The sequence below is a fragment of the Aspergillus lucknowensis genome (genome assembly GCF_044049455.1).
Source record: "Aspergillus lucknowensis strain CBS 449.75 chromosome Unknown BJX67scaffold_2, whole genome shotgun sequence".
NCBI classification, from domain to species: domain Eukaryota; kingdom Fungi; phylum Ascomycota; class Eurotiomycetes; order Eurotiales; family Aspergillaceae; genus Aspergillus; species Aspergillus lucknowensis.
This window is the reverse complement of record NW_027263546.1, coordinates 171,605-196,958: the sequence shown is the minus strand read 5'-3', so window position 1 is coordinate 196,958 and position 25,354 is coordinate 171,605. Positions and strand designations below refer to the sequence as shown.

General features: G+C 51.2%; 9 protein-coding genes across 9 annotated transcripts; 6 read left to right on the top strand and 3 right to left on the bottom strand.

The window, feature by feature from the left end:
* Positions 1–1,097: 1,097 nt before the first annotated feature.
* Positions 1,098–2,236, top strand: BJX67DRAFT_340761 (F1F0 ATP synthase subunit g). The gene is made up of 3 exons (XM_071027817.1): positions 1,098–1,487; positions 1,661–1,745; positions 1,817–2,236. Exons 1-3 carry the CDS (start codon positions 1,226–1,228, stop codon positions 2,064–2,066), a joined length of 597 nt encoding a protein of 198 aa, XP_070890811.1. The 5' UTR covers positions 1,098–1,225; the 3' UTR covers positions 2,067–2,236.
* Positions 2,237–2,531: 295 nt separating this feature from the next.
* On the top strand, positions 2,532–5,364 carry rok1 (RNA-dependent ATPase ROK1). The gene has a single exon (XM_071027816.1). It carries the CDS (start codon positions 2,620–2,622, stop codon positions 4,825–4,827), a length of 2,208 nt encoding a protein of 735 aa, XP_070890810.1. The 5' UTR covers positions 2,532–2,619; the 3' UTR covers positions 4,828–5,364.
* On the bottom strand, positions 4,938–8,588 carry BJX67DRAFT_369368 (VPS28 protein-domain-containing protein; the record flags this gene model as incomplete). The annotated part of the gene is made up of 10 exons (XM_071030753.1): positions 4,938–5,103; positions 5,146–5,381; positions 5,496–5,644; positions 5,843–5,846; positions 6,311–7,005; positions 7,073–7,333; positions 7,368–7,372; positions 7,744–8,147; positions 8,210–8,446; positions 8,499–8,588. The coding sequence occupies 10 exons, from the start codon at positions 8,586–8,588 to the stop codon at positions 4,938–4,940; spliced, it is 2,247 nt and encodes a 748-aa protein (XP_070890809.1).
* Positions 8,589–8,736: 148 nt separating this feature from the next.
* Positions 8,737–11,491, top strand: BJX67DRAFT_88757 (mRNA-binding ribosome synthesis protein NOC2). The gene has a single exon (XM_071035589.1). It carries the CDS (start codon positions 8,830–8,832, stop codon positions 11,173–11,175), a length of 2,346 nt encoding a protein of 781 aa, XP_070890808.1. The 5' UTR covers positions 8,737–8,829; the 3' UTR covers positions 11,176–11,491.
* Position 11,492: 1 nt separating this feature from the next.
* Positions 11,493–13,923, bottom strand: BJX67DRAFT_88756 (uncharacterized protein). The gene is made up of 2 exons (XM_071035588.1): positions 12,490–13,923; positions 11,493–12,311 (listed from the first exon to the last, which is right to left on the bottom strand). Exons 1-2 carry the CDS (start codon positions 13,832–13,834, stop codon positions 11,548–11,550), a joined length of 2,109 nt encoding a protein of 702 aa, XP_070890807.1. The 5' UTR covers positions 13,835–13,923; the 3' UTR covers positions 11,493–11,547.
* Positions 13,924–14,978: 1,055 nt separating this feature from the next.
* Positions 14,979–16,179, bottom strand: BJX67DRAFT_88780 (uncharacterized protein). Its single transcript, XM_071035590.1, has 3 exons — positions 15,703–16,179; positions 15,350–15,645; positions 14,979–15,290 (listed from the first exon to the last, which is right to left on the bottom strand). The coding sequence occupies exons 1-3, from the start codon at positions 16,002–16,004 to the stop codon at positions 15,172–15,174; spliced, it is 717 nt and encodes a 238-aa protein (XP_070890806.1). The 5' UTR covers positions 16,005–16,179; the 3' UTR covers positions 14,979–15,171.
* A 1,586-nt stretch (positions 16,180–17,765) lies between these two features.
* BJX67DRAFT_376687 (sterol desaturase family protein) lies at positions 17,766–18,812 on the top strand (the record flags this gene model as incomplete). Its single annotated transcript, XM_071031932.1, has 1 exon — positions 17,766–18,812. One exon carries the CDS (start codon positions 17,766–17,768, stop codon positions 18,810–18,812), a length of 1,047 nt encoding a protein of 348 aa, XP_070890805.1.
* Positions 18,813–19,551: 739 nt separating this feature from the next.
* Positions 19,552–19,929, top strand: BJX67DRAFT_376686 (uncharacterized protein; the record flags this gene model as incomplete). Its single annotated transcript, XM_071031931.1, has 2 exons — positions 19,552–19,695; positions 19,804–19,929. 2 exons carry the CDS (start codon positions 19,552–19,554, stop codon positions 19,927–19,929), a joined length of 270 nt encoding a protein of 89 aa, XP_070890804.1.
* Positions 19,930–22,694: 2,765 nt separating this feature from the next.
* BJX67DRAFT_88621 (uncharacterized protein) lies at positions 22,695–25,137 on the top strand. Its single transcript, XM_071035587.1, has 2 exons — positions 22,695–24,011; positions 24,079–25,137. Exons 1-2 carry the CDS (start codon positions 23,054–23,056, stop codon positions 24,954–24,956), a joined length of 1,836 nt encoding a protein of 611 aa, XP_070890803.1. The 5' UTR covers positions 22,695–23,053; the 3' UTR covers positions 24,957–25,137.
* Positions 25,138–25,354: the final 217 nt, after the last annotated feature.

The following is a 25,354-nucleotide window of genomic DNA, read 5'->3' as shown; positions in this document are numbered from 1 at the left end:
TGGGGTTATAGTTCGAGCTTATTCTCAGACAGGCCAGCTTGAACCCATTGTCAACGCCATGGTCTTCCTCTTTGCCGGCGGGCGGCGAGCCACACAACTTCGCAGAAGCTGAACTTCGCCGAGCTCATGAGATTTCTAGCCTGCAGGTTCTGGGGAGAACGAGTATCCAGTTTTCGAAGCCAATATTATCCTCATACACCATAATTTTGATCAATTGATATATGAGTTCGCCAAACGTAAGGCCTTCTTCACTCTCTAAGACGTAGGACCGAAGAATAAATCGCCCCCAAGGATTAACCAGAGGCGGCTTCCGAGCAACTATGCTTTTCATACGAGGACGCGAAATGAACATATCCATCCACGATGCTGGTTTGTAGGGAGGGAAGGTTGCCATTTGTAACGACGGACGGCTGTTGGCAACTGAGTCTGCTAAACTTCCTAACTTGGCTGGATGTAGATACAATACTGATTGCCGTTCGGTATCTTCGATAGTGCCACGATCAGCCCACTGGGAGTTCGCATATAGCAAGCCCTTCGGCCAAGTGATATCTTGAAGAAGCGGGTTCAGTATAATAGTTCCATCAGCACTGAGGTCGACAGGGGAGAGAAATAAGGCGCGTTGAAGACGATTTGATTGTTGAATTACAGCTTGCCAGTGTTTACAGACGCGGCAGGCCGAAAGTATATCTTTGACGGCAAGGCTAAGTAAAACCGATTCCAAGAGTTCAAAGACAGCACAAGCCCTTGCTGGAGCTAGATCGCATGAAACGACCATCAGTGGCACTATGGTTCAGATTCGGACAGCAAGGGTCGCATAAGCTCATTGAGCATGAGCAAGGCAGGCAAGGCTGGGGCCCTGCGGCAGTCCACGTTATGCTTCTCTTCGAGTCGGTAATTTCGGTATCATGACCCTGCTTGCCGAACAATCGATAAGCACCAGTATATTGAAGTGTTTAGTTGTGAAATTAAGTTGGATGTTTGAGGATGAGAATCAAGCGCTGACCGGGTGCTTTTCACGGACGGATTCACGTGACACGCGGATGTGGGCGACCGAATTTCCCTGAACTTTCCGAGCTTCAAATCTCAGATTCTGGTCCAACAATTGCGCGAAGCTTCTGTCTCTGGCTCTTGACCTCCCCGCCATTGGACCTCCTCGTCCTTCACCTGTGACTTTAACAGGTCTACACTCTCCTCTTCTTCCTCTTCCATACCAGTGGCTCTCAAGATGCCTGCCACGGCGTCCCGTGCCGTGCTGCGGCAGTCGCAGTTCCTGACCCGGAGGACCGCAGTCAGATACTCCTCTTCCAGCGGCCAAGGCGCCTCCAAAGCGACTGAGATGGCGTCATCTACAGCCTCCAAGGCTCAAGAGGGTCTCTCCCGTGTCACTTCTTCCGCTGGCCCTGCCATCTCAGGCGCAGCCCAGGGCCTCGGGAATGCTTTGAAGAAAGTTGGTGGAAGAACCGGAAAAGTTGTCTCCTTCGTTGAATGTGAGTAACTTTTTGAATATATTATTTTCTGAGACTGGGGCTAGGGCTTTCATTTTTCTCTTTGCTGTTGCTACCATATGTCGAATTGTTGGCACTTGCAGGGCTCTTGGAAGGGGCCAGTCATTTCTCAATACTTTCAGCAGAGCATTACTAATTCAGCTCCTATCACGCAGCCCTGATACCTCCTACTCTCTACTACTCGAAGGTTGGCCTTGAGCTTGGCAAGCTGGTGTTCCGTGGACAGAACATGACTCCCCCGTAAGCGCCCCTCACCAAGTTCAACATATCCTTATGCCCAACATCCACTAATGCCGAAATGGCGATTATAGAAGCGCAGCTACCTTCCAATCCTACTTCCAGCCTCTGATCAACCTTGCTCGCAACCCTGCGGCCCTCAAAAACGCCAATCCCGTCTCGCCACAAAGTATCCTTACCCGTATCCGCAACGCCAACAGGAAGGAGATCGCCTTGGCTGGTGTGACCGCCGCGGAGGTCATCGGATTTTTTACGGTTGGAGAGATCATCGGTCGGCTGAATATCGTTGGCTACAGGGGACAGCCTGACCACGGACACCACTAGATTATGCGCAAACAAATATAACTGGCCTGTCTTTATTCCCGCTATATTTTCCTTTGTTCACTGTACTATGTACGATAGACGATGGAATTAAACTGTTGTCTGGGGGTGAATCTTGAGAATACAGTCCCATTTTCTCTTGGATTATAAGAATTGATGCCTTTCGCTCATGATGCAGCGAGCTTCTCAGACGTATCAAAACATAGGCGAATACTCTTAAGGGATCAGAGTCCGGCGCTTCCTCGGTCACCACACTGCTAAACCGCGGGCTAAATGCTACCGAAATCTGAACTTGTAATTTTATATCCCCTGGTGGTGTAAGGTCGGGAATAGACCTACACACCAGCTGCCAGGTGGAGGTTGTCCCAGATTCCGAGGTTGCTGTGAGCCGATTTCCTCGACACCTGATTGGCCTGTGCGGGAAAGAATCCTGTGGGAGCTTTTTTTTCTTGAACATCCCAAGACCAACCTTTCAAGAGCACATAACCTTTGTCGCCCATCTCATCATCTCGCTAGTATCCTTTCGCGCATAGATGGATTATTTCTATGCTTGAAGATGGATGCATTTAAGCTGCTGACGAGATCAACAAAACTGAAGTCCGCCACACAATCTTCATCCGTATCAACCCGTCTCCCATCTACGGGTAGAGCAGAAAATCCGCAACTATTCCGCACATCTACTGCGGATGGCATTCTCGAAGAGAAGAGTCAAGGGAAAAAGAGGAAACGAGGTTATAGAGCTGAGGAAGTACATGCCACCGACGATGATGCTTTGAATTTAGACTTTTTCAGCCAGAGAAAGAGCTCTGCAGGTGGGAATTCGGATGCAACAGCGGTGAAGGGGCAAGGTGTCCCTGCGAATCGGGATGAAACCTCAGACTCTGGCGATGATGAATCCATGGATGAAGTGCAGCGCCGGACAGTTCTGAATTCGCATAAAATCAAGATCACGGATATGCGTGATCTTGAGGAGGCTGACCACGGCCAGGCTGGGAGCGAGGAGCCCAAGAAGAAAAAGAAGAAACGGAAACACCACGAAGAGAAGCAACAGCCTCAAAAACTCTCTAAAAAGGAGCAGAAGAAAGCTCGTCGGCTATTTCCGCAGCCGTTGGTCTCCTTCAAGGAGCTACGGACGAGGTACAAGATTTCCAGACGCCTTGCCGAGAATATCCATGAACAGGGCTTTACTGTCCCTACCGAAGTGCAGTTAGGGAGTCTGCCTTTATTACTTAGGGGCAGTGTGGCTTCCGACACTTCAGATCCTAAGAGTACGGAACCGGACCTTCTGGTGGTTGCGCCAACTGGCAGTGGAAAGACACTATCATTCATGATCCCGGTGATCAACAAGATTGTCCGATATCACCATGAGAAATCAGAGGAACGGGGAATCTTTGCAGTTGTCATCGCGCCGACCAAAGAGCTTGCCAGTCAGATTGTTAACGAGGGAAGGAAGCTCGCTGTTGGAACGGGCGTCAAGATTACGCTTATGAAGAAGGGGATGCGCGTCGTGGAGCATGATAATGATACCGAGGGGGAGATGCTTAATGAAAGTGAATCGGAGTCGTCGTGGCTAGAGAGCGATGAGAAAATTGCCATCAAGAATCAGCCCGCAAACCCCGTCACGAAAAGCGATATCCTCGTCTCGACCCCACTGCTTCTCGTGAACGCGCTTTCTGCCAACAAGACCAAATCTCTTGCGACTTTGCCGTTAGTAAGGAACCTAGTTCTAGACGAAGCGGACGTCCTTCTCGATCCCTTGTTCCGTGACCAAACACTTGATATCTGGCGTTGCTGCACACATTCTGAGCTCCGTGCCAGTCTCTGGTCCGCCACAATGGGCTCAAGCATTGAAGATCTGGCCAAGGCGACGATCAAGGAGCGCAAACTCTCCGTGACTCGAGCGCAGTCCTACCAACTGATTCGGCTGGTCGTTGGCCTTAAAGACTCCGCTATCCCGAATATCAAACATAAGCTCGTCTATGCCGCCACAGAGCAAGGAAAGCTTCTTGGTCTCAGGCAACTTCTCCATCCTACAGCAGCATCAGCCTCAGACCTCCGTCTTCGCCCACCATTTCTCGTCTTCACACAGACCATCCCCCGAGCCATAGCGCTTCATTCTGAGCTGCTTTACGACATCCCTCCTGAGGCTGGTGGTTCGTCAAGGATTGCCGTTCTTCATTCGGACTTATCGGATACACAGAGATCGGAAATCATGAAAGGTTTCCGTAAGGGTGAGATCTGGATTCTCGTCACAACAGATTTACTCGCCCGAGGGGTCGATTTCCGTGGTATCAATGGGGTTGTCAACTACGATATTCCAAATTCAGCAGCAGTATACGTCCACAGAGTGGGTCGAACCGGGAGGGCCGGTCGTGAGGGCGGGGTTGCGGTTACTTACTACACGAAAGAAGACATCCCATACGTGAAGAGCATCGCAAACATCATCGACACCAGCGAGAGACTACGGGGTGAATCTGGCGAGCGATCGGTCCAGAAATGGCTCCTAGATGCGTTGCCAGACCTCAGCAAGAAACATAAGAAGGAATTGAAGAAGCACGGTGTCAAAGCTCGCCAGTCAAATGCCAAGGGCGTGTCGGATGACAAGGACCGCCGCAGGACGAGAATCAGCACAAAAAGCGGGTTTGAGCGGCGACAGGAAAACAAGAAGAAGGGCGCGATCGCAGCTAGCCGCAAGAGATTACAGGGCTCCGCCAAATCTGACGGTGGAAGCGATGATGATGGCTGGGACGGGATTGAGGACTAATTCCGCTCTGAATACGGCATTCCAGGCATTGTACATTATCTTTTGAGATTCCCCAACCCAGCAATGGTTATGCCTTACCATATCGCCGTCCGTCTCTCTTCTGATTATCATTATCCGCCTGTCTCAGGCTCAACCAAAGACCTCTTTAGACGTACAGGCACAACATCAGAGTTCCCCCGCCCCTTCGCCTCAAAAATGCCCCGCAACTCGTCTCCATCCCTATCATGGTAAACTGCCCAACTGCTATCCTTTTCCTTCTCTGCAACAAACCCCTTCCTTTCAAGGACAATTGTCGTCTCCTCATCCCTTCAATCCCACGACCCAGGGATATGCTCACAGCTCTGTGTCCGGTTCCCGTACTTTAGTTCACACGTATCTTTGGCCGCGTATATCCAATTCAGCATCGGTGGATTATCCTGTATCGTCGAAACAAGGCCTAATCCACGCTTGAGATGCTCCATATGGTCCGGCTCCGGATAGCCGATGTAGAACGTCTGTCCGGCGTGGACTTCAACTTTGCGGTTTGCTGGCGAAGGGTCGTCGATATCTACCTTCTAGGGTTGTATTTGTGCCCGCTCCTCGCACCTGTCTTTTTTTTTTTTTTTTTTTTTTTTTTTTTCGAGCTAGAAGCTGCACGAAATACCCACCCTATTATCCTTGAGCACAACCCTCTTCTTGTGTAGCTCGTCATGTCCTATGCAATCGACGTCTGTATAAAACTTTGCCATGTGCTTCTCGTCATCTCGTCGTTGGTTTTGTTTTCGCTGCTCGCTGCACCCGAGGGATACGCCTATGACGGTTGGGTTGGCAGTTATGGCTACGAGGCCGATTACCATGTTTTTTCGTCCTCTATGGCGTGGTTTATAGTTTCTGTTTGAGTGGGTAGGAGGTAGGGGGTCTATGCTGGCGCAATTATCGGAGAATTAATCCTCAATGCGGCAAGACGGGGTGTATTGCGGACGTGGGAGAATATGGCTAATGGAATAGAGATACAGATGGTCAATTGTCTCTTTACAGAACTAAAATCTTTCGCCATATTGATTTTTGAAGATCCAGGTACTGGGATCTCGTCATAGCCTGCGTGACGGCGCACGTGAAGGGGGATCGTAGCCAGGGACAACCTTGGAAGGTTTAACCACACCCTCAAACTTGATGTCTGCACACATGGTCATTTTCTCTATTCCGACAAGCAAATACTTACCGGTATCGTATCACGAGAAGCTTGGGAATGCTAGCGAAGGTTAGGATGGAATTGTTATGTGCTAAGTACGACCATGAACAGCCCCATTCGGACCATCTATCTCTGAGAAGGCGTCGTCTATCTGATCTAGTCTAGTTCTATCGATATAGTGTTCTAGCGTCGCTCGTTTATCGTCTATCTTCGTGACGTCGTGTATGATCGCTCAATGAAAATCACGCAGTGTGAGCAATCCGAGGACTACAACTGCTCGCTCCAGCCCCAGACGGACCACCAGCATCGCACTGCGACTGCGCCTCCATCTGCGCCCTCCCAGTCATCGTACCCCGTCTCTTCACCCTCTTCAACCACAGCCAAGCCAAGGCTTCCCATCCGTTGTCGAAGCTCCTGTACTTGAGGTAGATAAGCATCCCTCAAAGGCATCTCAAGCACAACACGGGCGTCGAGACCTCGACTTAGCCAGACGGCAATCGTATCCACGAGCAATTGCGGGTGGCTTGGGGAATAAAGCGGATCGGCAGCAAGAATCAAGTCGTATTGGTCTTTCGAAGATGGGAGAATCTCCGGGGTGGCAGACCAATCCAGGACTCCTGTGGTGACATTCGCATCTGTTTTGGTGAGCAGCTCTACATTTAGAGCTACGTTGTGGGCTAGGTTAGGCACGATAGGTGGGAGGTCGGTGAGATGGATATTTGCTGATTTTCCGCGCAGGGCCGCGAAGGAGAGACCGACCAGGCCGGTACCTGCGCCTAGTTCCAGAGCTCGGAGTGTGTGGTCAGAGACGGGGGTAGTCGATGCAGCTGGAACGAGTTCCGGAGTTGAGTCAAGGAGAGAATGGAGGCGTTGGGAAAGGAGATACGACGACACCCAGGTTTTCATACCCAAGTTGTCGGATGTCAAAGACGGTTCGTGGAGGGTCAGGGTGAACTCTTCGCCCGACGATGATGGAATGGAAAAGACGCGGGACATCGCTGGCATCGCTGTGAATAAGACAAGTCAGTCTTCAATTCCCCGCCTATCTGATGCCCTATTCGGCGGTATGTGTACCAGTTCGACCAGACCGCTCGCTAAGGCGCGCAGCCGCCGCATCCCAGATGGCCTCCCGCAATTCATCGGTATCCAACCAAGTGAGGGGGCTCGCAATGATGGACGTCAAGTAGCGAGCCAACCCCGTGGGTTCGAGCGTTCGGCTCTTGGCCGGTTCATGAGCACTCGAGCCGAAACTTCGTGGTTTGATCTTTAAGAGGTCAAGGGTTTGGAGAATTTCAGTCCCGGATGGCTTCGTGTAAATCTGGGGAAGGTCCAACACTGCAAGACGCTTATCAGTTTATTTTCTGCCCACAATGACTATCGGAAGGAGGGGAGGGGTGGCGGTCAAACCGTGGAGAGGTTCCTCCGGCTCTGAGGAGATCATGATGAGGGTGTCTGAGTTGGTCGGTGGACCCGAAAGGAGACACTCTCCAAGAGCAAGGGGAAAGGGACCTCCTCTTATACAAGGCGTACCTGTGGCGAATGGCTATCTCAGGTTCAGGCACGCAAAGAAAAAAAAAAGGCGTAATCGCCCAAATAGGAAAGGCTGGTTTGCGTTGTTCCGCGGATCGGGTCTGGAACGCCCAGGAGATAAGACTGAACGAAATATCAACATGCAAAAAAACCAACCCCATGGTATCAAACTCCAACGCCTGTCCCATCAAATGTGCAACATGAAGGACCTCTACTCCAGCGTTGATTTGAACCCCTGATACGCCTGCTCGATGTCGAATGCCAACTCTCTCGCTTGCTCTTCACCCAGCTCCTCCGTTGCACGCATCTGGTTTAACGTTATCAGCCATTGTATTATTTTCCCCCGATTCTCAAAATCCACATCCGTAACCTTATTGACTGATTGGATGACTTCGGAGAGCAGCGGATGAAGTGCGTCTTTCGAGACCATGTTCAACTTCAACGCATCGAGGAAGGTGATGAAGTTTTCGGTGGCTGCCAAAATCAGACTACCAGATGCTCCTCCGGACGGCCCTGTCACTCCCAGCGCCTTGTTCGCTGCCGGGCCGCTGTGAGATGCCTGTTCGACCGTCGCGGGAAGTCCAATACGAAGGCGCTCGGTGGCGCGCGGGCATTCGAGCTATGGGACAAGATTGCTGTTAGCAAGAATTGATCCGGAACAAGCGGGACAGTAAGTGATACCCCCCAAGTTCGCTTGAATGTCTCCAAGTCGCCGAACTCCCTTGCGACAGTGTCGTCACCGAGAGTGGATTTGTACTGCTTTAGAAGCCTGGTGCATGTTTCCGTATACTCTGCCTCTGTAACCACATCTTTGATATAGGCTTTCTCCAATCCATCCAAGGTGACTATTATGCTGTATATCTCGGCCAGAGATTCGTAGAGGTCACGCTCCGCCGAGCTCGAGGCGAGTTTCACTTCCTGGTTCGATCAATCCATCGTTTTCTGCCAAACAGACTGAGCACCGACAAACCTCATCAAGATTAATGGATGCCGAACGAGCAGTATTGGGTGTATAGCTGTAAGGTGTAGGCGCATAAGCCAACGGCCTTTGAGCATACATGGCGCTGGAGGCTGGTGGACTTCGTGACTCCTCGTCCGGAGCTTATCGAGAGGGATCGAAAGGCGGTCACCCAATTGGGTCGCGCGGAGACCCGTGGTTATTTTCTGCCGACCAAGTTTTTTTTCTGGGAGGTTTTTACTTTCTCGGCCCAAACTGCAGTACTTGGGATATTTTCCTTGTTTGCTGCGAATTCTTTTCGACTCATCTGAGTTTACACGTTTGTTAGGAAGTCGCTGTCAGGATGGCAGGGAGCCAGAAAAAATCCACGAAAAAGTTCGAGAAAAACCATTTGAAGGACGTCCTTGAACGGCGAAAGGCGGCAGCAAAGATTAAGCAGCGAAACCAGCAGAAGGAAAAGCGAAAAGTGAACAATGCGAAGTCGCGTGCGGAAAGGGGAGGTGCTCCGGAAGAAGAAGAAGAGGAGCAGGTGAATAAGAAAAATGCCTTTGCAGAAATGAATGTCGATGATTTCTTTTCTGGAGGCTTTGAGATCGCAGACCCTACGGCTGAGAAGAGCAAGAAGGTACGAAAGAAGGATGTTACCCCCAAGATCGGAAAACGGAAACGGTCAGAGGCCCAGGAAGACGATGAGGAAAGTCCTGCGGCGTCGAGCAGTGGAGAGGACGTACAATCTCAGGACGGAGAGGATTCGGACTCTGGGGCCGATGACTTCGAGACGCATAAAGGTGAACTTGAGGCCCTGAAGGAGAAGGACCCAGCATTCTACAAGTATCTGGAGGAAAATGATGCCGAATTGCTTGACTTTGGGGACCTTGCTGAAGTTGACGCATTGAGTGAAGGAGAGGACGAAGAGGAGCAGCCGGCTAAGAAAAAGAAAAAGAAGGCAGCAAAGGAGGAAGAAGTAGAACCTACTTCCGACCTCACCGTCGCAACCGTGAAGAAGTGGCAGAAGTCGATGGTGGATCAGCATTCCATCCGTGCAATGCGACAAACGGTCCTTGCTTTCCGTGCTGCAGCACAACTAGACGAGGTTGACACTCAGGAGCAAAAGTACTCGATCTCGGACTCCAACGTATATCATCAGGTTCTTGTGACTGCGCTGGGAAACGTTCCCAGGGTACTATCTCACCATCTTCCTGTCAAAGAGTCTGCCTCTGGCAAGCTCAGGGTGTCTCTTGACTCGAAGAAGTTCAAAACGTTAACACCGCTCATCAAGTCACACACCTCGTCGGTTCACAAATTGCTCGTGAATCTGTCTGATGAGCAGACATTGAAGCTTACCCTCTCGTCCATCGAACCCATGCTTCCGTACCTTCTACAATTCAGAAAACTCCTCAAGGTCGTCATCAAGACAATTGTCGGCATCTGGGCCGACGTCTCTACTACTGAAGCTACCCGAATCGTCGCCTTCCTCCTCCTTCGCCGCCTAATGGTCATTGGGGACGCCGGCCTCAAAGAAACCGTTCTGAAAGCCTCATACGAAGGCGTCGTGAAGGGCAGCCGAAACACGACCGTTCACACCCTTCCAGGAGTAAACCTCATGAAGAACTCTGCCGCCGAACTCTGGGGTATCGACCAGAACGTCTCCTACACGACTGGTTTTAACTTCATCCGCCAACTAGCGATGCATCTACGCAGCAGCATAACGAACTCGTCCAAGGACTCCTACAAAACAATTTACAACTGGCAATACGTCCACAGCCTCGACTTCTGGTCCCGTGTCCTCTCACAACACTGCGACGGCCTCATCGAGGCTAAAGCCGGGAAACAATCTGCCCTCAGACCCCTCATCTACCCCGTCGTTCAGATCACCATCGGCGCCATGCGCCTAATACCCACGGCCCAATACCTCCCGCTCCGCTTTCAGCTTATTCGATCCCTCCTCCGCCTCTCCCGCACAACAGGGACCTATATCCCCCTGGCCTCGTCACTCCTCGAGCCACTCAACCTCTCCGAGCTGCGAAAGCCCCCGAAATCATCTACGCTTCGACCTCTGGATTTCAACACCGCGATCCGCGCTCCAAAATCCTACCTTCGCACCCGCGTCTACCAAGAAGGTGTCGGCGAGCAAGTCGCCGAACTCCTCTCCGAGTTCTTCGTCCTCTGGACAAAACACATTGCTTTCCCTGAACTCTCCGTCCCCATTGTTGTCGCGCTAAAGCGCTGGCTTAAACAGGCGTCTTCGCGCTCCTCGGGTAACAAGAATCACAAAATGAACCAGGGGATTCTCCTGCTTGCCCAGAAGGTCGAGAGCAACGCGCGGTGGATAGAGGAGCGACGAGCGGGTGTTAGCTATGCACCGAGGAATCGGGCTGAGGTGGAGAGTTTCCTAAAGGATGTTGAGTGGGAGACTACGCCGTTAGGGGCGTTTGTTAAGGTTCAGCGGAAGCTGAGGGAGGAGAAGGCTGCACTTCTTGAGGAGAGCAGACAGGAGGAGGAGAGACGGAGGAGGCAGGAGAGAGAAGGTGGCGATGATGTGGTTATGGATGATGTGGCGAGTGAGAATGATAGGAATGGGGAGGACGAGGGGAGTGACGATGAGGTTGAGGAGGAGGTCAACGTAGATGAGGATGATTCTGAGGAGGATGAAGAAGAAGAAGAAGAAGAAGAAGAGGATGATGATTGAAGGCATGATATATAAGGTACCTGTTTGGGTATCGTTCTGCAGTGCTGCTGCACTCACGATATTGCATCATCATTTCTTATCTACTCATGCCATTCCTATCCGGCCTAAAAGCCGAGTACCATGATCACGTCTACCCGACGAATTGGCTGTTCCCTTAATAGATTGGCGTATATGTCTCTCTCTGGGTCTAATCATGATGTGTCGTTATATGCTTTGAAAGCGAGCCATCACCCAGGTCTAGAATATTTCAACAGCCGCAGACACGAAAAGCAGGCAGGTAGACACAAATGTAGATACGGCAAAGAAGGCTCCAGAGCCAGAAATTGTGACTTCAGATCATGTGTTCCTATCCCGTTGATATATGATTGCAATCTATTCATCTTTGACCGCCTCCTCACGAACCCAATGCCCACTCTTCCCACCCACCTTCTCCAGAAGTTTCACCCCACCAATGACCATCCCCTTATCAACCGCCTTCAGCATGTCATACACTGTCAAAGCAGCCCCCATGGTCCCAGTCATCGCCTCCATCTCCACACCCGTCCGTCCAAGACAGCTCACCGTCGCCGTAATCTGCATCGCCCCATGCTTGATTCTCGCGGAAGCTCCATCGGTAGATGGGGACGGGTTGATTAGCTTGACGTCCAGCTCTACACCCGTCAGGCCGAGCCCCGGGTGACATAATGGTACAATATCAGGCGTCTTCTTCGCGGCTGTTATACCGGCGATGCGTGCAATACTGAACACGTCTCCTTTACGGGTTCCTCGGCCTTCGCGGAGTATTTCCCAGGGGCGCCGGTTGGAGAAATAGACCATGCAAGTTGATGTAGCGAGTCGTTTTGTCACTGCCTTTTCGTCGATTAGGGTCATGTGGACGTTCTGCGAGCGGTTGAGGTGTGGAAGGTCTGGGTCTGAGGCCGTAGAGAGCGAGATCGGCTTGGTGTCAGTGCCCTTGCTGGGGTCTTGCGGCTCAGAAGTGCCGCTATGTTCAGGGTAGTAGAATCGAACTTGGCTGGTTGATGGCCTACCGGAGCCGAGCATGTACACCGGTATCCTTGTCCACGGATGGCCCCGGGCGACCACTGGTGACTGCCAGGGAAGGTTTCTTGCATTTCCTTGAGTTACCCTCGACTTATCTAAAGCCACGCCTATCAGCATCTCCCAACTGTCATGTAAATGCAGTATATACAACTCAGGCAGACCTGTAAACGCCTTGGCCTCCACGGGCAATATGCAAACGCGTATAGAATTCGTATATGATGGATTTCCATCGCAGGATGATCATATAACAAGGGTTGGGGAGTGCCTACCCACCAATAAGAATCATCGGCCGGTTCTTCATATTCTCTAACTCTCCCATGCCAGCATGCTTAGCTTTCTTCCGCTTCACGGCCATGCCGATAACTTCGAGAAGCTCTTTCTCTCTTTGACCAACAAGTCCACCCTCGTCGTGGATGCGAGCAGCCGTCCGTGCCGCCTCGAGGAGACCCAGCTCCTCTAGAACGGCCTGGTTTATGGGCTCGTCATTGTTTTGCTTTCGAATAATGTCTCTCAGCGATACTTCGGCGTTTCCAAATAAGCATACCTTGAGATTCCCATCGCAAGTGATGCGGAGCCGGTTGCACGTCCCACAGAAATTATGGGTCATGCTGGTTATGAACCCAACTCGCCCTTGAAACCCGGGAATCCGATATGTCTTACTCGTGTCGTTCTTATGGCCTGTCACCTTCTCCAGCGTTGGATACTTTTCTCGGATAAGAGCCAGCATCTCTTGATACGGTACCATCTTGCCTTGGCTCCACTTATTGCCCTCGAACGGCATGTATTCGATGAACCGCACTTCAATAGGGTTGTCCCGCCCCATCTCAACAAACGGGATAATCTCTCGTTCGTTGAGTCCTCGCATCACGACGCAGTTGACCTTCAGCTTTATCCCAGCTCCCATTTTATTCAACTCAAGGATGCGGTCAATGCTTTTCATGACCGCCTCAAATCCTTTCCTTCTCGTCATTATTTGAAACTGGAACGGATCCAATGTGTCCAGACTGAGATTTACTCCCGTCAACCCGGCTTCCACCATAGGCTCCAGCTTGCGATGTAGTGAGATGCCATTGGTAGTCAAGCATAGCTCTCGGAGTCCATCACGGCGTAGTTCTCCAATCGATTGCATTAAGGGAACGATATCCTTCCTAACGGTCGGTTCCCCTCCGGTTAGACGGATCTTGGTCACACCTTGCGAAACGAACAGTGATGAGAGGTAGACGATTTCCGGCGAAGTCAAGAGGCGAGAGGGCGGGGAGAGCTCCACTCCTTCTTCGGGCATACAGTATAAGCAACGTAGATTGCAGCGCTCGGTAACGCTGATTCTGAGGTAGTCATGCTGGCGGGTGAAGGTGTCCGTCAGGAATGCGGAGAACGGCCGGGCTGATTTCAGGGCTTCCCAGCGCGGGGAGGACGAGCCGGAGGCTGAGCCCGAGGAGGAAGAGGCACTCGGTTCGTCTCGCCTCCTTGCTGTGGGTTTTAGGTCAGTACTTATTTGTCGATTGTACGAGGTCGTTTGCCGCCGCCAGGTCAGATTCCGAAAATGGTTGCGGGGAAATCTCGGAAAGGACGAGGCCGCATGAAGAACGCCCCGCTGGAATAGCATGGGCTCAGTCATCCTGAGCAGATATTCCGCTTGACGGCAACCGTGAATAGGCGATCATCTGCATCCCGCGAAGCAAACAGTAGGATCAGAGACGGTATAAGTAACGAAGGGGTTGGTCGTGTCGCTGGCCTCCGCGGGCTCGGAGGTCGCCTCCACGCCACCTGAATGAGAAATTACTAATCGATAAGACATGCGCTGCCCTTTGCTCCAAGGGTGGGGGGTTCTTGTAATTCTCAAAGTGGTTGTCAAATGCGATCAGATTGCCATCGCCTGTCCTTCGAGAAATTCAATAATTATTAGTAGTCTACAGCCCGCACGCCACAACCACCCTCTCATGTCTCTTGACCAAGCAATGCTATATTAGGCCTGAAACTAATCTAGCCTCCCCCATGGCCACGTGCTCTGAGGTCTTTTGGTTCATTCATGGATCCAAGTGTCGTTCACACCAGCATCTCTGAAAACCTTGGGCCACCAATCACCCGTGTATAGCTTGACATCCAGTTCACACCGTGTGCCCGCCTCAGGCAGCGTGCCATCGGTCCAGTAAGCGGAGATGGCCTTCAGAGAACACTCTGAAGGCGCCGCTGTCGAGCCGTGGCCATAGCCATTGATCTCGAGGACTCGGCTCCCCTCAAATCCTGAGCTCACGTTGTAAGCGGATTTGAGAGGGGTGTGACCATCCAGAGTATTTCCGATGAATAAAAGGGGGTTCCGGGTTTGCACATCAAAACTGCCGGTGTAGGTCTCCTTCGGCTTGATCTTCCACTGTTGACATCGCGCGTAAGAACCCACTCCAAGATCACCCATCACACGACTCGTCCTGTAGAGCTGCTGCACAGCAGGAAGGAAGTCGTCAAAAGTCTCCGTGCGAACTTGGTTGTCTGAGCAATAAATGCCGGCCAAGGCATTGTCAGTGTTTATTTGGGCAGGAAGATTCGCAGCAGTTGTATTCATAGAAGGCATCGCGCCGAGGAGTGCCTCAATTGGGGCTTCGCCACCGAAAGCAAGAGCGTCAATCACCGTCACCAGAGTACCCCAGCTTCTCGGCGAGTAGAGACCTTGCGCAAATAAAGCTTTGAGGGAAGAATAGTCCAACACCAACTGGCCTAGGACGAGGGGCTCATGTTTGACGGCGTACAGAAGCTCCCAAGCAGCCGCTTCATATTCTTCGGCCGTCTTGTTGTTGGCCGCAAGAGGACAGAGTTCAGGACCAGCTTCAACACAGGTGCTGAAAATAGTGGAGAAAAGCTGATCAGAGGATTCCCATTCTTCGAAGTTGCTGTTGATGGAGTTGATCGTCCGATTAACCGACGTCCTGACGGTCGAGTAATTTAGCGTGCTGGGGGTACTTACCCCTGTGCATGATAGTACTCGTGGACATTCTGAACGGCGTCAAGAATAATCTTGTCGACCCGCTCGGGGAACATAGCAGCTACTGTTGCCCCGAGTGTAGTACCGTATGAAAATCCTATTGGCGTTGCAGTGTTAGCATACCGTCTCTTCGCATTCACCAGTCCGTAAATTTACCCCAGTATCTAAGCAGACCATCTTCATCCAAGGCGTCAACAACCTGAATCAGGTCCCGTGCCACGAAGGCCGTTGTCAAAACGGCACCAGCCTCCCCTGCGTTTGCAGCGCACGCCTCAGCATCAGCGCCTCCACGAGCCCAGAGCTCACCCGCCGTGGTATCCGAAAAGTTGGACGGTTTCTGGCCGAAGAACATGCGATACTTCTGGACAGGGTCGGTGTGGCATTTGAGCGGAATGGTGTCAACGGTTCCGCGCGAGTCAAAGGTAACCAGGTCGTACTGCCCTGCAGTTAAGCTGTTATAGACAGTCAGCATGAAGAATTATGTCCCTAATGGAGAAGGACGGCCGTACGGAATGAGGGTAGGAGCGAGTGTGGCGAAACCGTCTCGATTGGGGTTACCAGGTCCACCAGTATTGAACAGGATGGTTCCTTTTGACTGTAATGGTGCAGGAGCCTTGATGAGCTTGAGTGTAAGCTTCTCGCTTGTGTTACGAGAAGTGTAGTCGAAGGGCACGTCCAATGTTCCGCATTGAAAGGGTACTGGCACTGTGGACGAGTTAAACTCGGCCGGATCGCAGTGCGTCCAGTTGATCGTGCATTCTGCCGTCGCGAGGAGGGCGAGCGCCGGCAAAAGAGAGCGAAACGAAACCATGATGCCGTTTCAAGAAGTGGATTCTTGAGGTTTCGGAGATATGATGGCCATCTTGACAGTGGCACCGAAGCGACTTATATAGCTATACAGTCAATGCGACTGAGCCCTCGGCCTCTCTGTACCTGAAACTAAGAATAGGAGTGATGATGTCTTGTTGTCGCAGTTAGGAGCCCAACGGGGAAAAATGAAGAGAAGATCTATTGTGATGATCAAGGCGTCCAAAGCTCCAAAGCTGACAGGAAATTACAGAGTCCTTGACTCAAAAGCAAATCGAAGATCCATTGCTGTCTCCGTCATGCCAAGTACCAGGAAGTAGGTATTTTCCAGAGCTCAGAAAGGCCTATTGGCCCAATGGCAAGGTGCTTGAGAAGACAGCGCTCCATCTATCCAAAAGCGAATGCATCGCCACACTCACAGACAGCCGAAGGGGCCACGGCTGATGCCAAAGGAGATTGTCGTGTCATGTCTTTTTGTTCTGGGCTTTCCTCCATCGTGCATGCCTTGGATAAGCGCCCGAGATGCATAACTTACCTTAACTTCCGCTGCGTCCTTCGCTTCATGAGACCACAGTCCCTGGCACTTGAAAGCCATATAGGGCACGGGCCACTCGAAACCTTGATTGTTTTCATGGTGGCCGCCTCGTGTCAACCAGATTCATTCACCCCAAGAGGGCTTAGACATTTCGACTCGAAATAGGTATACTGGAAACCTGATTGCTCGCAAATCGAGTTTAAACGTCACTATCCAGTCTCCAGCATCCAGCCATCAGATACCACGGAGGTCGTTTCATAATTGTTCTTCTGTCCCCGGAAACATATGTCTCGGCAAAGGCGACACGTTAGAGATAGGCGTTCAATCGATCCAGCAAGATTGATGCTCGGCTCCTGATTTGTACTTCGTGCTGGAGCATAAGCCGCTTAAAGGAACTGGTGGTCTGTGAAACAATGATGGACTTGGCTCCCCTGAAGAAGATCCCCGCCAGCAAGCAGTGTAAGAAAGAGCAGGTGCTGCCTCGGTTGTCATATTCTTTCAAGTTCTTTCTTTGTCACCCATCCGAAATATTTCGCTTGCACCCCCACACTGCAGTTGCATTGTTTCCCCGGTTTCATTATTTGAGTCACAAGCCGGCCATGACAAATCGGGCTCCCAGCACTGTTGTGTCCACTGCAAATTCTGCAATAGAATATCAAGCGGCCTAGAGTTTTCGCTCGAGAGTTCGTGCCATCTTCCAGCCTGACGGCCTAAATTTTGTACTTGATTTCGACCTCGAAACACCAAGTGCGCGAAGTTTCCTCGCCTCCAAGTTCGTCATTCTCTTTATAAGGCAACAATGTCACAGGGGCCAGATGGCTCTCTTCTCCAACTCTTGAACACTGGCGTCGAATCCTCGCGAGGATGAGATCAACCATTGCCAGCGATTCCGAGGCATCGTTGTGCGGGGCTGACCCAACAAAATCGTCTTCTTCATGTGGTGACATTACTTAATCCAGCTGATTTGCTTTCAATAGGGCATGATGGTTCGAAAACGCTGGACTTAGAACCTTCTGTCTGGGTCCGCAGATTTGTTGGGACGCGAGATCTGCAGAGAATCAGATCTGATCATCGTATCCTGATATTTCCATCACATGCTTGCAAAGACAAACTCGGGCTTCCGAGCCTCAGTCCTCTCTCGCAATGGCGATATAAGAATGACCTGGTAGCCCTCCTTCCCATAAGCTGGAAAGTTGAAGCACCAGATTAACGGACCATATGTTTCGTGCAATGAACGAGAAGACCAACTCCAAAGACTCCATCAAGTCCACTTGGCGTGATGGCAATCGGGACGAATGGACCTTCTACCACTTCCTCATAGACTACCTGAATGTATATCCCATCGACCGTGACCAGCAAGTTCCCGTGCACTCGAAAAACGAGAAGATACCTTATGTCCCGCAGTGGTCGCTCCATCGCTGGGTGCTCATATACTCCGCCGTTCCGCTCCTCATTCATCAAGTTTTCACGTCCTATACCGGCCACACCCTAGGCCCCTTCGCGGCCTTCAACTGGTACTTCTTTTCATTCAATGCGATTGTTATATATGAAGTCCATGTCATCCGCAGGCTCGGTCACAAGTTCGGCTTTCTCGATGGGGACAAGCATGAGCGTGACGGTATTCCCGATGTCGGTGTGAGGAAGGTCGTCCATGCCCTCTACAAAACCACAGGCTCGCGGCTTGCTATGGCAGTCTACTTGTCCTACAACGCGAACCAGTTGCCTGCAGCAATGAGCTGGAAATGGCTTCCTCTGGAAATTGGTCTCTATGGTATCATCCTTGACTTCTGGTTCTACTGGTACCATCGAGCAATGCACGATGTTAGCTTTCTTTGGAGGTTCCACCGCACACACCATCTGACCAAGCACCCAAATCCCTTGCTTTCCGCCTATGCAGACCATGAACAAGAATTTTTTGACATGGCCGGTGTCCCATTTTTCACCTATATGACTCTCAAGGCCTTCGGGCTGCCGATGGGTTTCTATGAGTGGTGGGTCTGCCACCAATACATCGCCTTTACAGAGGTACTAGGGCATAGCGGCCTCCGCGTTCATGGAACGGCCCCCTCGACACTGAATTGGTTACTAGACTTGCTCGGCGCGGACATTGTCGTTGAAGATCACGATTTGCATCACCGCAAGGGCTATAGGAAGAGCTATAATTATGGGAAGCAGACACGCCTTTGGGACCGTATCTTCGGTACGTGCCATGATCGGATCGAGTCTGCTAGGGAGAACATCGACTATGCCAATACCGCACCCATGCCTCTCTATTAGTAACGCAGGAATTATGAGCCAGCATGCGGTAACTACACCCGATCATATCCGGAAAAAAGCGATACCGCGAGGCAATTCAGAACAACTAGATGTGGTTTGTTGCCAGAGACTATGCACCCTGTACATACAGTAGTCTACGAGACTTCACATATTACATAGAACCTAACTCTTGGATGAATAATGAGTTGCTCCAACCAAATGCCTTGTCATCAATTCAACCCTGGAAGTTTGGATCACCTTCGCCACTCACTATGACACAACCACCACAATGCCAGGACTCGATCCAATCGCGCTCATATCCCATAGCGATGACTTCAACCTTGGAACTCCACTCAAACTAGTTATTTCCTTCAGGATGCGGGGAGACAAATCCTTGGTATTGATTGCTGACCACCGCAACCCGTCAAGTGAACCTTGGAAGCGCATATTCCTCCACATATTCATACCAATAAGACGGCAAAGGATGTTGCGTGCTCGAATAAAATCTCGAAATTCGCCATGTTGGCTCATCCCACCCGGAGCCCAGCCAGAGTTACTTTTTAACGTGGCCAACCCAACCGGTGTCTACATCATCACAGATCATGACCTCATTCCCGTCATACATGATATATAAGACAACCCCCGCTTCTCTTCTTCTCTTAAAAACTTGTGCGTCCCGGACCTCCCTACAGGAAATATACTCGTGTCCAACCAAGTGCAATCCAACCAGAAGCCTACAATCGATACAAAACTAGCAAAAATGACCTCCAGAACGAACCCATCTGGCAACCCGGAGAGCTTCACCGACCGATTCAACCAGAACGTTGATTATTCCCGGGACAAGGCCCAGGAAACTGGCCAGAGCGAGAGCCAGCAGCCTCAGAGCGAGGATACTACCGACCAGGTTGGTCGTTTCCTCTGACCATGTCGTATACTTTCTACCATGCCCTGTCTCGAGCTTCTTTGGTATCGGGTCGGGCTGGGAATACTGCAGCAGCTAACATTCTCGAAGAATCCAACAGAAGTACAGACTAGCATCGACAGCACCAATGCTGGCTTTGATCATAGTCGGTCGAGATACTCCTTTACCGCTGAGACACTGGCGCACCCGGATGAGAGGACGGGTCCTGCGGAGTGAAAACTACTACCTCGAGTCAACTGTTTGGTAGGTGGCAAGTTGCGGAGGGAAGGATTTATGATTGAATTTGACATTATCTGTTATCACACTCCTATTTGGGATACTAGTGTACTGTATGACATGCTCATATTCGGTGGGTATGATGAATACTCCCAGAGCCTGACTGTACGTTGTTGTCGAGCCCGAGTCTAGTTACACATATATTTGGGGGTTATCCAGGAGCAAGCGGATGAAGTAGCTATACAACGACTCCGCTTACTTTGGAATAGGAATAAAATATTGTTCTAGTCACGATACGTACTCTGGGCCGCAGAGTATATGTAAAGATACCGTGCGAGACTCAAAAATGACTACTAGCAGTTCTATCTCGAGGTCGAGGCTGTGCAGTCCGCTGGTGTGCAGATCGGCTGGGAATGCCCAGAAACTGGCTCAATCTTCAGGGTCCCGAGTCCAAGTCAAGTTAGGGAAATACAGGACTGCTTTTCGATGAATTGTCTCGAGGTGTCCTCTCAGAGTAAGATTGTGAGCTGAGTGGGCTGACAGTCGGCGTTTCCTCTTCGAAGTTTAGCCTCCCAAGCTCAGGGACTCGCTCTTCGGCATTTGGGAAGCCATAATTGACGGAACCAGTGGACAAACCAGTCGGCTGCGATGTAGATCCTGGCATGTGCCACTGTGGTATATCTATTTAAAGACATCCATGGATGCTCTTTTCAAAGCCCAGCATAGGTGGGTCATGTGCTTCCAATGCTTCGGGTCAAATCAGCAGACGAGAAAAGGAGCTGCCTACTCGGGGGTTCGCAGTAAACTGTTGAAACGTTGGTAGATTTGGCTATGACTAGCGCCATATGTATGATAAGCGGCGCTGTGCCACAATGCTGTCTACGTACACCGATATCACCAGTGGTAGGCGGCCAAGGTTAGGAAGAAACAGTCAAATCCTGGGGGCTTGAAACGACGTCTCCAGCTGAGTCTAGACATACCATGATGTTCGTCATAACAAGTGCTAGATTAGGGAAGCTCCGGACAGCCCTGTCTCAAGGCCTGGGTTGAAAACCTACCGGCGGAACATATTATCTAGCCGTTCATATTTGCTTGTGCTTGGAGGTTTAAACCAGGGAATCGGAGATGAATATCCATAATGGAAATATGAAGCGCCCTGAGACTCGTGACCGAGAGCTATAGCTATTGGTCTCTAGACGTTGCATGGTGACGGGAGACCTTCAAGCTTGATGACTTTGAGAAGTCGTCATCAAAATTGCTGATTCGAGAAAGTTGTCAAACAGCGGAGAGTGTGCAGGCTCGATAACACGCCTCAAAGAGTGTCTCCCGCTTATGACCTGCTTGTTCCTGACCTTGAGAGGCAAGGCCGGCTACCCACGCGGGCCTCAGCCCATCCTCCCGGTTACGAGCGAACGGTTGAAGCGATGATCTGCTCGAATAAACAGGCGTATTCTTCTCGCTGAGTTCCTTTCCCCCGACAAGAAGCTTCGCCATTGTGACCGTTCGTGGGTGGCAGCGGAAGACGAGACGTCCACAAGCCTCTCGCAACAGGTTCACACAAACCGGAGCAGGACTTTCCTGAGACAAGAGTTGGATTCCCGACGCTAAGGTCCAGAACCTTGTCGCGCTGGCTGCTTTGACCTTGTAGTGCGCCAAGCTTTTATTCTTGGTGATCGGATCCCCACCATTCCCCCACCCGTCGAATCTTGAAAAGGAAGCAAGACTGCGGCACCTGCACCTACATCGGGGAAGCAAACCCTCCTTGAGGAATGGAAAGATCACAGTTTGCCGAACCTTTATCTCAAGAGATCTGGAAGGTTAGCGGGTATTGTTGACCTGGGCGGTCGCAACTCGCTCTCAGCAATAACAGCATGGTGCTTCCTTGAATCTGATACCACCAGAGGATGAAACAGCGGGTGATCTCCGCGACTCTGCGAAGAAAAAGTTTTTGAAGATTTGTCAAGTTTTGATTCGTGTTCTATCCAAAGCCCAATCAAGTGAAGAGAGGCGATCATCCACGGGTTCCTGGCGATTGTTCCTTCTGCGTGACTTGACAATTGGAATTTCGAGACAGCCCATCTGTGGAGTATGGAAACGTCTTCATGACAATTATTGGTGTTCACCCAAATCATTCGACGTCATTGGGAGATTCTTGAGCGACCAGGGAGGTGGGAATTGAACAACCTAATTGGTGCCGCTGCAGCCCGGTGGCTTGACAGCCTGGAACTGGGGGAGAGAACCGCTTGGAGCTGGAAGTTGAATTTGGGAAATGCGAGGTGTGTCGAGAACTCTGTTGCCTGGAAGAACTCAGTAAATATAGCACGGCGCAGCAGAGCACAGCCAGGCATTTGTTCCGATAGAATGCACAGCGACGGTGGCCAGAGCCGTTATCTCATCGAGAGCTACGTTTGCAATTTGTGCTTCTCGACGGCAGAGCCAAGAGAGAATTGTCAAGGAATTGCTCCTCCGTCCAGGATGCTGCCCTGCATTCTGCCTCCGAAACTTGAACGACGTGTTTGCATCAAAATACGGTAAGAATCCGAGGTGGAACTACAGGCTTAGGGTGCAACCCCCGATTCCCCTCGTCTGTCCCCGAGGAACCAATCGGTAAAGCGTATCCTGCTGATTCAGCAGAGGACGCGCAAGCCTTCCTTGCCTGTTTCTATTCTCAAGGTAAGATACCTGTAACGCCAACTCCCCTGGCGGCTCCCCTCTTTGTGGATCCACCGCCTGCCGTTCCCTCTTCACCCTCCCCCGTCCTGACGCCGTCCAGTCCTTGGTTGATCTTCAGCGATTCTCACCACCTGTTTGTTTCTCGATCGCTGCTTCACCACCCTCGTCTTCTTATTTCATCACTTCCAGCCATCTTCCGTATCGACACTTTCTCTCTACTATATGGCCGCGTTCCTGTCGCGTTCTTCATCTTAAAGCGACTACTCGCACCATTCAGCTCCCATCCCCTGTCCAACTAGGTCGCTTGTTTTATCCGCCCGATTCTGCGTCTTAATTCTCATCGACCCTCTCTTTCAAGCTCAGACCTGCGAACTCGAACTCCCACAAGAATTGGCTATTGAATCTCCGCCTATTGTTCGCTCTTTTTGAAGGCCCAGGTTCCCCCTCAACGATGGCGACTCTCGCGGAACACCCGGCGTCTTACGATCAAGACATTGAATCCTTCCTCCACCTCGACCAACTCACCTACACTCCTTCAGAGCCTGCCCGATCGAAAATCGGTTTAACAACACAACCATCACTCACTAGCTCAGATTTTGTTTCGAGTGATGCGCGGAGTTCTAGCTTCGCCTCGTCCAGCCAGTCACCGGTCGCATTTCCCGCCCCCAGCCATCAGTATGATGAGCACAAGCAGCAAACGGGCCTCCCTCCTGGTGCTTTAGCTCAGGCTATTCCTATCAACCATATGTCTCAAATGGGGTTTGGGGCTGCTAGTCCAGGTTTTGCCATGAATGGGGAGATGTTTCAATCTCATATCAAGCGCGACGAAGTACTGGATTTCAACTCTACCCCGACACGTAACCATTCAGAGATGGATCTGGAGGCTGACACCAACGTGGGTGCCGTACCTGGCTTTTTCTTCTCCCCAAGTCCCAACAAGAACCAGTTCATCGATCCTAATGCCCTGGGGGAACAAGAGGCTTTCTCCATGGGACAATCTACTCAAGTTGGACGCATGTATCCTGGGATGCATCAGCAAGCAGCCATGGCGAAGGCAGCTCAGCAACAGAGACAGAATGAACTGATCCGCCATCAACAGCCGCAACAACTTCAGCAGCCTCAAAACAATGCGGCTCCTCAGACACAGCACCCCCGCGCCTCGAACCCCGTGGTTGATGAACGTATTTCGCGCCTGTTACAGCAAATGAAGGCGGGATCTGGAAACCCTTCGGATCCCTCCCCCTCCCCGTCGTCACTTCCACAGATGGCGAAATCTAGGAAGGATGAGCAAGACATGGATGAGGATGAGAGACTCCTTGCCAGCGAGGAGGGAAAGAAACTAAGCAGTAAGGAGCGCAGGCAGCTCCGCAACAAAGTTTCTGCTCGTGCATTTAGGTCCAGGAGGAAAGGTATGTCGCAAAATTCTATCAGTATATGACCCCGGTCGAACGTGTGTGATGCTAATTTTTGGGACAGAATATATTGGCCATCTTGAGAGTGAGGTCCAACAGAGGAACAACGAGGTCAACGAACTGCGCATTCAAAATCGGGCACTCTTCGAGGAGAATTCCCGCCTCACCGATCTCGCCCGCATGCTTCTGTCATCCCCGCATTTCTCACAGTTCCTGGATGAGATCAACGGTAGTGGTCTCCCAAACGTCCAGCCGCAGCAACCGCCGCAACAGCAGCAACAGCAGCAGTCACAACCCCAACCACAGCCGCAACAACAGCCTCCAGTGATATCTCAGACCCAGATGCAGCCATCGAATCTCTCTAAAGAACCGGCAGCTAACCCCGCACAGTCAGAGTACCAGATGCAACAGAACTCCCAGGTGGGGGTGATGATGGTCCCCAGCCAAGGGCTTGACGTATCTACGATGAACATGAGTACCGGCGGCTGGAACACTGGGATTGACATGAATTTCAGCAACCCGTCAGTTTTTGCTGTTTTTGAGGTTCCCGAGCCCCCTGTCCTCGATTCTGAGGCTATCATCGGTAAAACTTGGAGCACCCCTGGTGTTCCCCATACTTCTACCCATAAGAACGGACCACTCCTCGAACAATTGCGGCCTGTGGAAGAAACAGAGGAACAAAGCACAGTTGATGCCGGAGACTCGGACGTCGAGGTTGACGCATCTGACCCTTCCTTTGTGTTGTTCGCCGACCAGCCAAGACAGCCATCGATGGAGGCGCCCTGCGGACCCCTCGATGGCATCCCGTCAGAAAAACATTCCAAGTTCCAACTGATCGTCGAGGGTGACTCCAACTTAGCCACCCATCGGTTCGCTCATCTCTGTCAGAGCATGGAAGCCGCGTTTGAACGCGTTTCCTTGATGACTGCTCACCTCTCATGATTCCCACTTTGCACTGCGTGATTATTGTTCCAAGACTGTAAATGCTTTTTCTTTTCCGGCTTCCGTCTTGTCTGTATTCCCAATCTGGTGCTCCAAGTGACTATAAGCACTTCTCTCACATGTAGATCAGGATGTTTCCTTTGTGCCTGATGTTTGAGGCCGTGGTGTTCACTTTCAGTGGTCTTATCGGCGATTCTACTTTCCTCTGTTCTTTTCTGCCCTTTCTTTCGAGGCGTTATGGGTGGCCGTGTGCACTTCCTTCGGGCTGGGTCTCTTGAGTTCGTCTTGGAATAATCGGGAGCGCAGCAATTCGATTAAGGAATAAGCGTGATTATATAAATCAATTTAAAAAATTTCTCAGATGAAGTCATTGGAATCGTGTGCGTCCTTGACGGAAA

What these genes read in the sequence shown, in the direction of transcription:
- BJX67DRAFT_88756 (XM_071035588.1), bottom strand. Translation starts at nt 13,834, where the DNA reads ATGACTGAGCCCATGCTATTCCAGCGGGGCGTTCTTCATGCGGCCTCG. An exon ending in CCGGCCGATGATTCTTATTG is followed by an intron (nt 12,312 to 12,489) that starts GTGGGTAGGCAC and finishes GCGTGGCTTTAG; the next exon opens with ATAAGTCGAGGGTAACTCAA.
- BJX67DRAFT_88780 (XM_071035590.1), bottom strand. Translation starts at nt 16,004, where the DNA reads ATGGTTTCGTTTCGCTCTCTTTTGCCGGCGCTCGCCCTCCTCGCGACG. An exon ending in CTCGCTCCTACCCTCATTCC is followed by an intron (nt 15,646 to 15,702) that starts GTACGGCCGTCC and finishes TGTCTATAACAG; the next exon opens with CTTAACTGCAGGGCAGTACG. An exon ending in TGGTCTGCTTAGATACTGGG is followed by an intron (nt 15,291 to 15,349) that starts GTAAATTTACGG and finishes CAACGCCAATAG; the next exon opens with GATTTTCATACGGTACTACA.
- BJX67DRAFT_88757 (XM_071035589.1), top strand. Translation starts at nt 8,830, where the DNA reads ATGGCAGGGAGCCAGAAAAAATCCACGAAAAAGTTCGAGAAAAACCAT.
- rok1 (XM_071027816.1), top strand. Translation starts at nt 2,620, where the DNA reads ATGGATGCATTTAAGCTGCTGACGAGATCAACAAAACTGAAGTCCGCC.
- BJX67DRAFT_340761 (XM_071027817.1), top strand. Translation starts at nt 1,226, where the DNA reads ATGCCTGCCACGGCGTCCCGTGCCGTGCTGCGGCAGTCGCAGTTCCTG. An exon ending in AGTTGTCTCCTTCGTTGAAT is followed by an intron (nt 1,488 to 1,660) that starts GTGAGTAACTTT and finishes CCTATCACGCAG; the next exon opens with CCCTGATACCTCCTACTCTC. An exon ending in GGACAGAACATGACTCCCCC is followed by an intron (nt 1,746 to 1,816) that starts GTAAGCGCCCCT and finishes TGGCGATTATAG; the next exon opens with AAGCGCAGCTACCTTCCAAT.
- BJX67DRAFT_88621 (XM_071035587.1), top strand. Translation starts at nt 23,054, where the DNA reads ATGGCGACTCTCGCGGAACACCCGGCGTCTTACGATCAAGACATTGAA. An exon ending in ATTTAGGTCCAGGAGGAAAG is followed by an intron (nt 24,012 to 24,078) that starts GTATGTCGCAAA and finishes TTTTTGGGACAG; the next exon opens with AATATATTGGCCATCTTGAG.